Here is a 14,675-nt window from a genome sequence, read left to right as displayed (position 1 = left end):
CGTAGTTTATTCGTATTGATCAGTATCACAGTATAGCTCACTGGTAGAGTTACCCCCTCATGGATTAATAAACCAATCTGTCATTAGGCTCACCCTTTCCTTTTTTTAAAGTGAAATATAAAGTCTCAAAATGTATCTCCACAGTGAAATTCAATATTGTGCCGGTTTCATTCTGGCCTGCATGCTTTGCAGTATTGCATCTATAAATAGATTAAATCAAAAAGTGTCAGTCACTGTGTGGGACAAATGACATGAGTCCTTTAAAGTAATAAACAGCCATTGCATTACATTACATATTTTCTCAGAAGCCTGTTTTCCTGCTGTGTTGCACATTATTGCAGTAGATATCAGTCTTGAATTGGAGTCGCTTGTGAATGCTAGGTCACTGCTGGTGTAATCACATGCTTGCATGCAAATTATGGTTGGTGCTCATCAAATGACGTCCCTGCATGACAGTGTGTTAGTGCAGCAGCGCTAGCACTTCTCTAATCTTATCATGTGTTTTTATGTAAATGACTTTCAAATGACGTACAACAGCAATATTCCAGTAAAAAACAAAAGCACCAAATATAGAGATGCTAATGTCGCCTCCTTCTAGAATCCTGCCATAGAACTGCACAGCTCACGCAGAGAGTACAGAACTCAACACTTTTGGGTTCCATATGACTAATTGTATTTGACCGTAGATTAGAATGGCTATAGCGAATTTAAATCTGTTGAATTAGATGAGAAGAATTAAATTGTGTTATAACCAGTGACTTGCATGATGCTGCCATAATAATAACTTGACCTACCTCCATGCTTTAAAAGATCCACTGCTCAATCCTGGTGTGTCTGCATGTCAACATTGTCCACGTTTTCATATAAAGAAAAACACAGCTCATTGTTAAGTTTGACCCATATTGCTGCCTGCTGCTATCATGATATTCCTGTGAGAATGTGAGGTTACAAAGTCTAAACTAGCTACGAGCTTCAAGGCATAGCCATGTCAGCATCGTGTGCTTATTTGATCCTGATGATGTATGAGTCTACACCATTATTATGGTTATATATTCAGTACTGCCTTACATCCTGCTCTGTTTTGAATATAAACTACACATGACTAGCATTGTTAAGGTTGTACTTGTCCTATACGAAGCCTCACCTCCACTTATTTCATCATGCAAGCTTCAAATGATTATTCTCTTACGGTATCTTGGTTCATCCATCTAAAGTTTGACCATACAGTTAAAAAAAAAGATCTGCAAGCTTCTCAAGGAAGCTGTAACAGACCTGTTTGTCACAAACTATCTGAGTCAGCGTTAAATCCGTTGAGGTTTGTGGGTGATATGTTCCTGCTCTCTGTTCCTCTGGTCACACCAGGTCACTCTGTAGAAAGTCTCCAGGGTAGCGAGACTGGAGCAGATGATGTGAGTTTGTGGTCCGGGGAGACAGAGGCTGACGAGGGTCTGGAGGTGTCCCAGCAGATGATGGAAAGCCTGTTGCTGGGAGCGGGGACACAGCTAGAGAACGAGGAATGTCTGATGGGCATCAGCAGCCGTCTCCAAACAGCTCTGGAGAAGATGTTGATGGCCATCACCGACACCACCAACCAGGTACAAACCGTTGGTACCTATTTACCACTGTTTTTTTGAAGTATTCTGCCATATTTTTGCAAACAGTTATCATATAAATTTGGTATGAGTTAGCCTTGTTTTGACCTCTGAATTACCACCACAACGCTAAGATGTGTTCAGTGATTCAAATAGACTATAAAAATTCTGTATAATAACATTAAAATATGAATTAAAAATTAAATTAAATTTTAAAATGAATGAATTAAGTGAAACAACATGTCAGTTCAGTCTGAATTATCAGGCTAGAGTGCTAATTCAGTAAGATGCAAAAGAATTTCACAGTTCATATTATGGCTGCGGAGCCTTTTGAAAGGTTTAAATTGATGCCAGTACAAAAATGTACAGAAACAATACTTTTTCTCAATAGTTTATCTTCCAGAACATAACCATGTTTTTAAATGTTTTTCTAATTTGTGATAAAAAAAATATGCCAAACTGCTTAATGCATCAGTGTTAAAGGAATAGTTGGACATTTTTGTGAAACAGGTTTATTCACTTTCTTGGTGAGAGTGAGATGAGAAGATCGGCACCACCCTTTAATCTGTTCGGTAAACAAGAAGCTGAATCCAGCAGCCAATTATCTTATCTAGCCTAAAGACTGGAAACTGGGAGAAACAGCTAGCCTGGCTCTGTACAATTGGAATAAAATCATCCTAGCAGCACCTGTAGAGGTCATTAGTTATTATATGTTGCCAACAAGTAAAAACAACAATTTGGGACTGTTTGTCGGCAGCCAGTGGTGTCAATCTCCTCATTTAAGCGCAAAAAAGCAAGTAAGCACATTTCCCAAAATGTTGGATTCTGAGCAAGTTTCCTTATTTCTGTAAATTAGGATAAAATAATCAAAGACTAATTTACAAACCAGCCAAAGAATCTGACCAAACATTTGATGACACTTTTCAGTACGCTACACTTCTTTAAAATATCCATCCATGGTTTATAGTCGTTTGTCAAGTGAAATCCTTCATGAACGGTCCTGCGTGTGTATGTGCCTAAAAGTGACCAATGAACAGAAGGCTCTAGTGACACATTTGGGCTTTGTAAAAACGTTTAAATACCCACACTCGACACTGTTAACCCCCTCTGTGAGTTTCTACGCCTGTCCATGGAGGCATAATGGGGATGAGACTGCAGAATGTGGCCGGCAACAAAGTTGGCCTGTCTAGAATTCACACACAAAAGAGCTGCCTCATTCCCACTGGTTGCCTATAGATACGAGCTGTATTTACACTGAGCTTTTGTCTGGTCGATCGGCCAATCATAGTCCAGTTGGGTAGAACAACTCCACCCCCCAGGCTCTCCATGCAGTGCGCCCCCCCTGCGTCCAGTGTCGGCACACAGAGAGCGGGCCGGTTTAACTAGGCCATTGAATGTGTTACTGTAACTGACTGCACAGCACATCTTCCCATTGGCTGAAATTCATGCGTTACTCATGCTGAGATGGGTTTTATCTTGGCAATCTAAAAATAGCTTTAAAGAAATTTCAGGCCAAGCATCACTGTTGTAAACCACAGAGTACATGCTAGATGAATGTTATATATTGAATAATTTACATGTTTGGGGGTTTTAAAGGCTGCATTCATTACATTTTGATTACAGTACACCCACTCTGTCGTTTTCTCAGGCATGTTCCTGGTGGTTTGCTTCACTTCATTTATTTTGTCTTGTAGAATAGAAAATTATTTTGATTTTCTCTGTGTAGTACTTTTTTATACCACAGTCTGATTTGCCCCACTAACAGAGGCTGGGTATGATAGTAAAGAATAGAGCTGAAATGCTAATTTGATAAATCTGCAACAATTTTTGATCATCAGTCATTTAATGCATTTCAATCATTTCAATGGTTCCAGCTTCAAAAATGTCTTGCTTCGTCTTCTATGATAGTAGCTTTTGTACTGCTAGTTGGAAAAAACATGCAATTATATTATGTATGGGCATTTTTACTATTTTCTGACATTTAATAGGAACAAACGTTTAATAAATTAGTCAAGAAAATACTCAAAAATGAAAGTAATCAGCGGGTGTAACCCCAAATGACCCACTCTAGTTTTTACAAGCAGATTACATGGTTACGCAGTTTAAATCTGCTCCAAGTACACACAATAAATAGCACAATAAACTTGTTTTCAACCACGCCTCTAATGGTTTGTTCAATGACTTTGCTGCTGCTATTGATCTGATCTACATTAGTCTTGTCGTCAGCGGTGCTGGATCATCGTGTCTTGCCTGTGTAGCAGCGTCATGATCAGAGATTGATGTAACAAGCCAATCAGGAATGTTAAGTGTCTGTGTTGAACTACTGCTGTAAATCATTTGCATCGGGAATGTGTTTGCTTTTCGCCATTATCTGCCGGTGAGACGCCTCAGTGAGAAATGGAAATTGTTCATGTGCAGTCAGTATGATGTTTGACATGTCAAACACAGACAGTGGGTGGGACCAAGAGGCAGCGCGCCTTAATTGCTTTTTTGTGCGGCCACATAGGGAGGGAATCCAGTTTGACAACTTTTCGCGGGAAGGGCATGTGCTGTCTGTGGGTTATTTGTGTGTGTGTGGGGCGAGTGTGTGATCTCTTTGCAAACCTACCTGGCTCTCTGGTTCTAAAGATTGAAGCCACTCCTGCTTCCCTCCCACTTCTGCCAAACAGTACCCTGCTGTGTGCGATCAATGTAGGAAGTGGAGGAAAAAATCCTGTCGTCCTGAGTGGTGAAAGCTGCCCGGAAGTCTGGGATTTAATCTTTCTTTTTTTTTTTTTAAAGCACGTGGGTAGACAGAGGTGAAGCGAGTGTATGAGAGTGACAGCAGTCTGCCTGGGGTTAGTAAACCTCGCCTGACAAGTGTGCGCTCCGGGTACAGTGAGTAAGATTGTGGTATGAGCACGGGAGCATGCGTGGAGAAGGAATGACAGCAATCCTTAAAGGAAGTAAAAAGGAAGGAGTGAAAGACTTAAGATCGGAGCACTATCATTTCACCCTCGACTGGCTGCTGCTTGGACTAAACAATTAAAAGGGGCCCGTGGGAGGCTTCCGCACAGGTCAGAGTTGCCACGGCCACGTAGTATTGTTAATGAGTCTCCAGAGAGAGAGAGAGCAGAGAGAGACGAGAGCGAGCCCGGAGCAGGCGTGGGGGTGTGAGCTTCACCGAGCGGCATGATATGGTTTTACTGTGAAGAAAGAAGGTCAGAGAGAACAGAGAGAGAGGGTTGGAGAGAGGACGTGAAGAGAGGAAATGGTTGCCTTTGTGTTTACATACCTCCTGCGGTCACGTTCAGGAATGATCTGTAAGCTGCTGGACCAAGATGTGACTTCCACCTGCTGCTGAGGATGACACTTTTTGTCTGCGTTGCTGGATGACTTTCTCTCTCACTGTTTACCTGGAACTGGTTCTACCTCCACCAGGCAGAATGTGATTGACATGACGTGAATGTCACCCTCTCCAAATGCTGTTTACTCTTCCTCTGTGTGTGGCGCATGCATAGAAACTGTTGCTTGGAGCTGTCCACAACGTTGCTCACCGCTTCATTCCCCGCTGGACTTCATTCTCTTCTCTCAGGCTCAGCCTGACGGATCATAGCAAATGGAAACCTCTTTTGATGACTCCAGAAAAGCACCTCTGACATAACAACCCGAGGCTGGAAGTTCTCCTTCATCCATTCATCCTTTACCATGGATTCCTACCGCTCGTACTGGAACTCGAGCATGCAGAGCAAGACGTGGGTGGAAGGGGAGGACCAGGATGTATACGAGGTGGAATCTCGTGTACCTCTTCCCCGACCTTTCCCACTATGCAGCACCTTGAATGAGAAAAATGCTGTGGTGGTGCAGACTCAAATCTCACATATCAATCACAGGACTAATGGGCACCTTCTTAAGGTCATCTCCAAAATCTCCCTGCCCACTCCTCCTTATACAGTAAGTTTACGCCTGGTTACCCACACTGTGTTGGACAGTTTTAAAATTATAACCAGAGATTCGTGTTTGCGTGAGTTTAAACAGTCTGTAGTCAGATCGAAAGAGCTGTGCTGTTAATATTTTATAGGTGTAGTTTCACAGCGTGTGTTATGTAGTTCAGGTCTGCACATGCCGATGTGGTCTAAGTTGAATGTCATTCCACATAGGAGCACAGCAACTCTATCTGTGCTGCTTTTGAAACCGTAGGTGAAAGATAATATGACTTCTATGTGGCAGAGTCACGTTACCACTTCCTGGTTCCCATAATGTTACAATAAGACCTTTGCTCAGAGAGATATGGAAATATGTGGAAAGCGACTGTTGGATGAATGTGAGCCTGCTGAAAGGTTGTTGCGTTATGATGATTTCATAGCTGTGCCGCAAGGAAAATATGCCTCCTGTCACCTGACTAGAAGGTCATAAAACAAATGTTATATCATTAACTCGGCATATTTCAGATACATAACCTCGTTTATTATTGACTTTTGATCTAGTAGCACTAGTAACAATAGTAGTACATTCTTAAAAGCGCTTTTCTAAGTAAGTTGAAAAGAGCTTGATTAATCAATTGGCTTTCCAGATGATATTTGACTTAATTCTACCTTGTATATTAAAGTAATAGTTGAGATTATTTAGGGGTTCTATGAAGTACTTATCCATAGTCAGTATATTACCTGCAGTAGAAGTTGGTTGGCATGGCCCCAGTTTTGAGAAGCAGAGAGAGAGTAGTACCGAATGTATTGCCGTAGACAGGGTCAGCAGCATACAGTATTTTAGCCATGGAAAAGAAAAAAATCAGTATCAGTTTAAGTGTACATCATATTTAGAATATTTTATTTCCATAAACTATATTTTATCTTCTTAACTGTTAAACTTCCATATTCCTATGCATGGTGTGCACTGTATTAATAATAAATATAAGAATAAACTTTATATAGCACAATTCATGCATAAGATGCAACACAAAGTGCTTAACATAAAAGCAAAAAACAATGTGTGATAAAACAACAAATACAAGGGAAAAAAAATAAAATGAAATAGAAAAAGAAGAATTAAAACAACAGGATAAGACAAGATCAACTAACCATCAGGTAAAAAGAAGAGACACTTCGGGAGAAAGTGATGTCGAAAAAAAGATGTCTTAGGATTTCATTTGAAGAAACCCTAAGACTAAATATGACTTAAACTTATTCTGATTATTTTAAATGGGATGTCTTTTAGGTGGATAAAATATGTTTTTTTGCTGACCCCATCCACAGCAGTACATTTCTTAGCTTCTGTATGGGTATTACCAGTGGCGGCTGGTGGCCTTTCTGGGATGCTCACAGGTTAATCACCATGTCATTGAAGTCTGGTAATTTTTGGATGAAGTCCCTCTCGATAGACAGCATGGATAATGCATTCAATCTGTCCTGCCCCAGCGTACTTCAGAGAAACGATTTATTCCTCTTTAGCGTACTGAAACACCTCTCTGACTCTGCCGATGTCATTGGAGTTGGGATGGCTATTTGTGTTAATGTCAGTGTCTCAGAAAAAGTGTTTGAAGGTTGTTCTCCGTCAGCATCCTCCAAAGTGACAAAGCCGACTTTAACCCCCGAACTCTGTGTTACTGTACATCACAATCAGCTCACCTTTCAATTTCACCTTTCATCGGTTGGCCGATGTGATCCCTGTCTCTTAAATTCCAGCTCCTTCCTCCAAAGACATTGAGGAAAATGGACAAGAAAGCAAATAATCCACCTCGTTCATGCCAACGCCCACCATAGCTGAACTTTTTCTCCCTCCTTCCCAACTCTGTCACAAATAGCAGCACCGCTGTGTTAAGTCGCTGTTATTGGTCAAAAGTCAGCAGCTTGTGGGCTGACTGAAGTTAGCCCAAATGATCAGTAAATCACAGGGGCGTGACATGACACCTGTCAATCACTTACAAGAACAAAAAGAATGAAAGCGGACTGTACGTGCTGGGGCTGTAAAAAAATAAATAAAGCCCATTTAGAGACATTCTATGTTTTTCTTTTGACTGATAGGTGCTGGTGCTACCTTTGGTTTCACCTAAACTCAAAACAATCTGTTGTAAGTTTTCTGATCTTTTGTGTGTTAGCTTGGGAGGGCTGAGCCCTGTCAGCCCATTTATACCAGCCGTCCCTGGGTACTACTCTTCTCCAAACTGAGGGCATGCTGACCACCATCTACTGTAGGCAATACTCTGACTATGCATAAGTACCTCATACAAACCCCACTTTAGAAAACCCAAACTATACCTTTAAGTAGACAAATCTGTTTTTCAGATTGGCTTTGAGAAGTAGTTGAAATCAATATCTAATATATTAGAAATTATACATTTCTATGGTAAATAGGAAGAAAATAATTTATAACGAAAAATGTATATAAAGTCCCCCGCTGGACGTTATGCACTACATGAGACCAAACTTTCTATATGTTGAAAACATGAACTTTAATTATAACTCACTCTGCATCAGTAATTTGGACAACAGGATTTGTAGTGCAATTAAACCGTCAACTGTCAATATGCAGCTGGAAGCGATTATGTGATTAAGTTATGGAGAAACTTTTTCCAAATTCCTTTTACTTTCTCCCATGTCATGTGATAGTTCACAGTGGAGATTACAGCTGTATACCTCAGTACCACCCCTGACCTTTGGCATCATACCTGACTACTTTTACATGATAGATATTTTTTACTCCAAGATTAAAGAGGTGATCCAGTGATTTTGAATTAATCTATAAGACTGATCCAAACCAATACAGCAAAGGCTGAGATAAGCTAACTTGTTTGTTCTTAGTGTTTCAAACAAAAATACTTGATCAAACTCTTCCAAGCTGAGATCCTGATGACACATGAGCCAGAAAAAGTTGATTTGATCTAGATCTCCTCATGACGAGTGAACTGATCTCCATGTGTAAAACTGGTGGGGTGTCCGTTTACAGATAACTTTTAATGTCTCTTCTCCTAACCTTATTTAATACAAAGACCGCTCTTCCTTCCTAACTCTTCTGCTCATGTGAACCCATCTCTTTCCTCTTCCCCCCTCAGCTTGAACATGCCCGGATGACCCAGACTGAGCTGATGCGGGAGTCCTTCCGCCACAACCAGGAGATGAACGAGCTGCTGCAGAAGCAGGAGGAGCTGCAGGAGAGGTTGTCAGAGGAGGCCCGGGCACGCGAGCAGCTGGCTCTGGAACTCCACCGTGCTGAGGGTGAGTTTGTCTGGATAATGTGTTTTTACACACAAAAAAACAGCTTATTTAAAGGAAGAAATGAATGAAGTACTCACTTTTTCTCTATGGACTCTAATTATGGTGTGACGATGTGGGTCTGTATGTCAGAATGATTACAGAAAACAGAGCATAAGGCACTGGAGTGAAAATACATGTGTGCATGTGTCTGGGGGAGGGGGGTGTTAAAAGGAGTGATGGGTTCAGCTGTTTGAAAGGGAGAGTAAAGGAGAGTGAGACCATCTGTGGTGAGAAATTGACAAATGGTAATTGCTGTTTGTCAGACTGTCTCTGATTTGTCTTTGAATGTCTGATTGCTAAATGATGAGGGGTTGCGTGTGGAGGTGAGGGGAATTGGTCTGGGAAGACATTGAAATCTATCAACCTCTATTCATCAGGAAGTCAGTTTAAGTGCTGTTACAGATTTTGTCGGGGGTGCAGCTAGTGAGATTCCCCATCCATGTCAGAGACAGCTGGTCCTCGAGGGTCAACTGTTGCAACCACGTCCACTCTCTCAAACACCAAACGCAGTCGACTGGGCTGATTTACAAATGTACAGTACAGCAGTCATTTCTCTGTTTCTGGCTTTGTGTACGCACTAAACAATGGTGAGTTTATAGCTTTTTCTAATCTTGTATTGTCTGTTACTTGAGTAGTATCCTGCTATGATGTTTGTTTTCTGTATTCCTGTGCTGAAGACCAGCAAATATTTGCCATCGTAAAAAAACTTTATAGTTCTACAGGACAGACCATCACAGAGGGAGACCATGTGGCAGGCTGTAGAAAATAAAAGAAGGAACGACGTTATAGAGAGAAGGGCTGCAACTATTAATTCTCTTCTTTGTTGACTAAAGCTGCAGCCATTTTTTCGTTTTCCAAATCAATGGCATTGCATTTTAGAAACTGAAACTACAGAATATTTTTTGATTTTGCCTGAAAAATGGCTGAAATAATTAGTCAATTATCAAAAAAGTCGCGAATTAAATTTTTCTTTTGATTCACTAATTGACCAATAGGCTAATCCTTGCAGCTCTAATGGAGATTAAATGCTACACACCAACCTGTCATTGCATGTAAATGAGTTGCAGGGCAGCTGAGCCTATGTGGCCATGTAGCATGCTTTCTTCATTAACGTTTAGGGAGTGTTTAATATCTGCTAAGCCTGTGTCTCGAGGACATCTACTTGAAATGAAATAAAAGAGAGATAATTCCTGTTGTCTGGAGGATCTACTCAGGGTGCGGCCTTTTCAAACTGGTTTTGAATGAACACAAGAGACCTGCTTAACCTGGAAAAATATCCTCTATCACTGATTAATGGAATGTATTATGTGTCAATGAAAGGCACAAAGCAGAAAGGTCTGCACACTGTTAGACCCAAAATAAATGGTTTAATTATCTTTTAGGGGCCTGGTGGAGAAAGAACATGTTTTAGAGTTTCCTCTGTGCCCTGGAGTCATATTTATTTTTAGTCTTGCATCTTGAGTATTTTTGCTGGTATGTGCCGACACTTGGTCCCTCTTCCTACTGTATATGTCAATGAAAACACAAAACAGGATTAAATGTTTGCCTTTGTTATGTTTCAACAAGACAAAAAGGCTAAGTTGGACAATGTAAAGATTTGGAATTACTGTGTTGGAGAGTAAATGTGATTATAGAGTTGTGTTTGGTCAGTGGACAATGTTTTTTCAGCCAGTAATCATGTGCATCTGATAGTTGTGTATCGTTGAGGGATCCCTCCTTAAGCAAACTTAAGTGTCTGTAATGATAGTTATCTCCTGACAGCACAGGTGATATTTACCTTCTGCCTCTCTTAAATAACACACATTAGCTACATATGAGCTACAAGCAAGAATCAAGGCAGAAGACGTATACATTTTACCTTATAACTGGTCTCACTCCAGCTACAGTAAATGTAGCTATGAACTAAATACCATCCTTGTGCTCCATGCTTGCTGACCTGTGACAGGGCAGTACAGTAATGATGGAGCCATCCATTGTGTTTACAGCTCAGTGTTGTACTTCATGTCAAGCAAAATGGGTCAGACTTGCCCACTTGTGTTGGCCACTGCGTTTCTGTGCTTGTTTGTGTGCCTTTGCGAGTATGTGTGTATGTTTTTGTTAGCGCCTGTGTTGTCGGTAACCTTGGATTTTGTATTCTGCTGTTAAGTGCTCGTTCATCTGGATGGCTGCCTTGTGTGTGTGTGTGTGTGTGAGAGAGAGAGAGACCGCAGCTAGACTCAAGACTCAAAGTAATTCCTCTTTAATTCTTCTTTTGAGTTATTGCCAGAGTGGGAGGGTCACAAAAATGCAAAAATTAAATGAAAATTTTCCATATCAGGGCTCTTTGTATTGTGCTTTCTTTATAACTGTCCTTCTCTTGCTTCGTCCACATTCAGGTCTGATCGATGGCTATACGGGTGAACGGGCTGCGTTGGAGGAGCAGTTGCGTCAGAAGGAAGAGCTCCAGCTGAGCCTCGAGCAAGAGCTGCAGGTGAGGCATTCCAGCTGCAGCGAGGAGGAAAAATAATTACCTTTTTGTGAGATGGCACATGACTTGACAGTGTTGAAAGGTACATTCATGTATTTTGCCTGTGGTGCAGTTCAGCAGTGAGTGACTCACGTGTAAATCCTTGAGATTGAATTCAAAGAAAAAAAGGAAAAAAAACGTGAGCTGTTAGGTAATTTTGATTCTCTTTAGTGTCATATTATGCATCATGTATATATTCAGGCTACAGTAAGATAAGACTTTATTAATCCCCAGATGGGGAAATTCAAGAATAGCACTTAAAGGATTATTGTGGTAATATTTTCTATATTTCTTATTGTCAACAAATCCTGTTTAAAGGCCAAAACCAACAGCAAGCATTTTCTGTGTAGTCAAGCTTTACGATAAGGAAAATATATCACCTGACATCATATATAATGTTGTATAACTGTTGTTTATCTATGCAGGTGACAGGTAGCCGACTGCACGAGTTGGAGCAGGAGAGGCTTCAGATGCAGGAGGAGCGGGAGCTGCTGTCACGGCAACAAGACGCCATGAGGGAGCACGCTGGGCCCCGCGAGCTTCGTATGTATTCCAGAATGCCCTCACCGAAGAAGGAAATATATAGAGAGAGAATTTTAAGAGCCTCACTGGAAGTTATCACAGTTCAAAGGAAAATCTCAGGAAATTAATTTATTCAACAAGTGTAGAGTTGATTTTGTGTACTTTATTGCATTGTAGACATCACAGCAAAAAGATGAGGAGATTTAAAATCTCACCTCTTTTGTGACTGTCTGAAGGTTTCAAGTGACAGTTTGTTTGGTATGTGTGTATTAATGGAAGGCCACTTACCTAAGATAAAACATAAATTGCTCCTTGAATTACACAGGACAGGTAGATTTGGTGTGAATTATTAACCCAGTGTCAGTGTCAGCTGCATGTTGTAGGTTTTATTACAGTACATAGACAGTATACAACACCTAGGTCTGCATCTATACTGGTTTCCAGGAAAGGGCGACAGCTCTGATTTAAAGGTGCACAGGCCTCATATTGATTTCTTTTGTAGTTCTTGCTGTGGCCTAATGAAAATGACATAAAAAATGTATGAGCCATAATTGGCTGCATTGCCAGTGATGGGGATTGTTGGCCTGTTGGATCACTGAGGCAGCTCTTTATGCTTATCTACATATTTTAAACACTTGCTACCAGTACTTATGCCGCAAATCATAAATTTACAGGTGTTTGCCAAGAACTTCTCCAGAAACCCGATAACTGTATCTGCTAATTTTGCATTGTAACCCCTGTATTATCAAAAAGGAATCCCATGCGTACGTTCTCTGATAAAAGGGTGAGTAATGTGTATTTCAGGGTATAAACCAAACAGGCTACTTCAGAAACCTTTTCCTTTCTCATCATCCTTTCTGCAGCCTTTACCTTCGACTGTGAAGCCGTCAGGAAAGCACTGCCTTTCTATCTCCGTCCTTCTCTCTTCTTTTTTCTAAGAATTTTCCTGTTCATGACAAAAAACAAGAGCATGTTACATCCCTGTGCTTTCTTATTCTCCTGTAGGCCTAGTTGAAGCTGCAATGGTTGCAGCACCTGAAGCAGGTGTGTCCACCTTGAGCATGGCTCAGTCATATCTACTATATGTTCTTATAATTGTCTACTGTAGCTGAGTGACAGTCTATCTCTCTAACCCTAATCCAGCAACTCACCAACAAAGCTTGGAGCTTGCTTGCTATGGGCTCACAAACTCACTCAGTTCAGTCACTAACCTTTTGCTTCAGCTTTTCATTTTGACTGATTTTTGTCCTGGTTCGTCATTTTTTAATGTCTTGGAGTCAGTGTTAGCACTCATTTTAGCATGATGAAATTAAAGTTATCTTCAGACACTTATGTGTAGTCATTATTTCCTAATTGTCAGTCATCCACACTCTGAATTGAGGCATCTTTTTTAATTGTTATATGTATTTTAGATCCATTGATGCTGCGCTTACAGCATTTCTGTGAGTGAGTGAGATGACTGGCTGTTCAGGAAGTCCCTCTCCCCTGCCTGTCAATGCTTATTCGGCATGGATATTGCACTGTCTGGGCTGTCCACATGTTTGTTCTGTCATTTGCACTCTATCACTTTGTTACTTTTGCACTAATCCTGCGGGGTTTGATCCTGGGTAAACCGGTGTGGGTTGGTCACTGATGGCAGTGGAAGGGCGAAGAGGCATCATGATGGGGAATCATGTTCTGCAACGGGCCATTATGTTGGGAAGTTGACTGAGATGTTGGAAGAGTCTGAAGTTAGCCAGATGAAGCTGCAATTGTGAACGCAACATATAAAACTGCAACATTTTGAACATGGCAAAAAGCAAAATTCGATCTAATTGCACAGCTTAAAGACTTCCGACTCAGTAACATCATCTCAGCATCCTGTTCGTCACTGAAATCAAACCTGAATGAATAATTAACTTAAGATGGCCCCCATTAGTTGACAGGCAATGATATTTAACCTCTCCTCCTCCCTCCACTGTATTCTGTAGACCTGCTGGAGGAGACGGAGAAGCTGATGAAAGAGAAAGTAGAGGTGCAGCGTCAGGCGGAGAAGGAGAACGCCGACCTCCTGAAGCAGGTGAAGCTGCTGGAGGCGGAGCTGGAGGAGCAGGTCAACAAGGTGATCGAGCTGGAGCACGCTCAGAGGACGGAGAGCGGAGACCTCCAGCAGCAGGTCCAAGCTCTGGAGAAACAGCTGGAGAAGAACAGGAGGTTCCTCGATGTAAGTGGCAAAGAAATTCACCAGTTTTACTTTAATATTCAAAATGTTGTATATCTTTGTGTGTGTGTGTGTGTGTGTGTGTGTGTGTGTGTGTGTGTGTGTGTGTGTGTGTGTGTGTATATATATGCATATATGTACTCTGATCTGACTGACAAAAGTATTTTATTTTTCTTTTATTACTATTTATTACTTTTATTGTGAAACCTTAAATCATGAATGAAATTCTTTTACCAGTTCTCTTCAGATCAAATGATGAGCTGATTAGCAGAAAACGGGCTAGAATTTTTTAAATTTGTTAGCTGTTTGAGTCATTTCTAGGCCAAAATGCAGAAAATAGATGTGTTTCATGTGAATCTATAAGGTGAGATAAGCCTTTGTTGATATATTACATTTTCAAAAAAAAGGATAATTAGAGGTATATAAACAAAAATGAGAATAAAAGTAAAAATAAAAACTATACAAGAGCATTATATATGTGCAACCCTTACAGTACACCAGATGTATAATGGTTAAAAAAGTTGCTGCTTTCATTGTCTTTAATCACAGTAAATTAAATATCTTTGTATTTTAGACTGTTGGTTGGACAAAGAAATGCAATTTGAAGACATCAATTTTAGTTTTAG

General features: G+C 40.7%; 1 protein-coding gene across 3 annotated transcripts in view; it reads left to right on the top strand.

Moving 5' to 3' along the window:
- Positions 1-14,675, top strand: part of akap9 (A kinase (PRKA) anchor protein 9) — a 64,205-nt gene that overhangs the window by 31,867 nt on the left and 17,663 nt on the right. For 2 of the 3 annotated variants that reach the window (XM_041956091.1, XM_041956088.1), the window contains exons 21-26: positions 1,363-1,595; positions 8,620-8,782; positions 11,197-11,291; positions 11,753-11,870; positions 12,855-12,893; positions 13,820-14,052. In XM_041956091.1, coding sequence (XP_041812025.1) covers positions 1,363-1,595; positions 8,620-8,782; positions 11,197-11,291; positions 11,753-11,870; positions 12,855-12,893; positions 13,820-14,052 — 881 coding nt within the window. The remainder of the gene's footprint in view (positions 1-1,362; positions 1,596-8,619; positions 8,783-11,196; positions 11,292-11,752; positions 11,871-12,854; positions 12,894-13,819; positions 14,053-14,675) is intronic. The other variant, XM_041956089.1, reaches the window with a different exon arrangement.

Source organism: Chelmon rostratus, chromosome 16, assembly GCF_017976325.1.
Source record: "Chelmon rostratus isolate fCheRos1 chromosome 16, fCheRos1.pri, whole genome shotgun sequence".
NCBI classification, from domain to species: domain Eukaryota; kingdom Metazoa; phylum Chordata; class Actinopteri; order Chaetodontiformes; family Chaetodontidae; genus Chelmon; species Chelmon rostratus.
The sequence above is the reverse complement of the archived record's forward strand: the minus strand, read 5'-3'. Positions and strand labels throughout refer to the sequence as shown.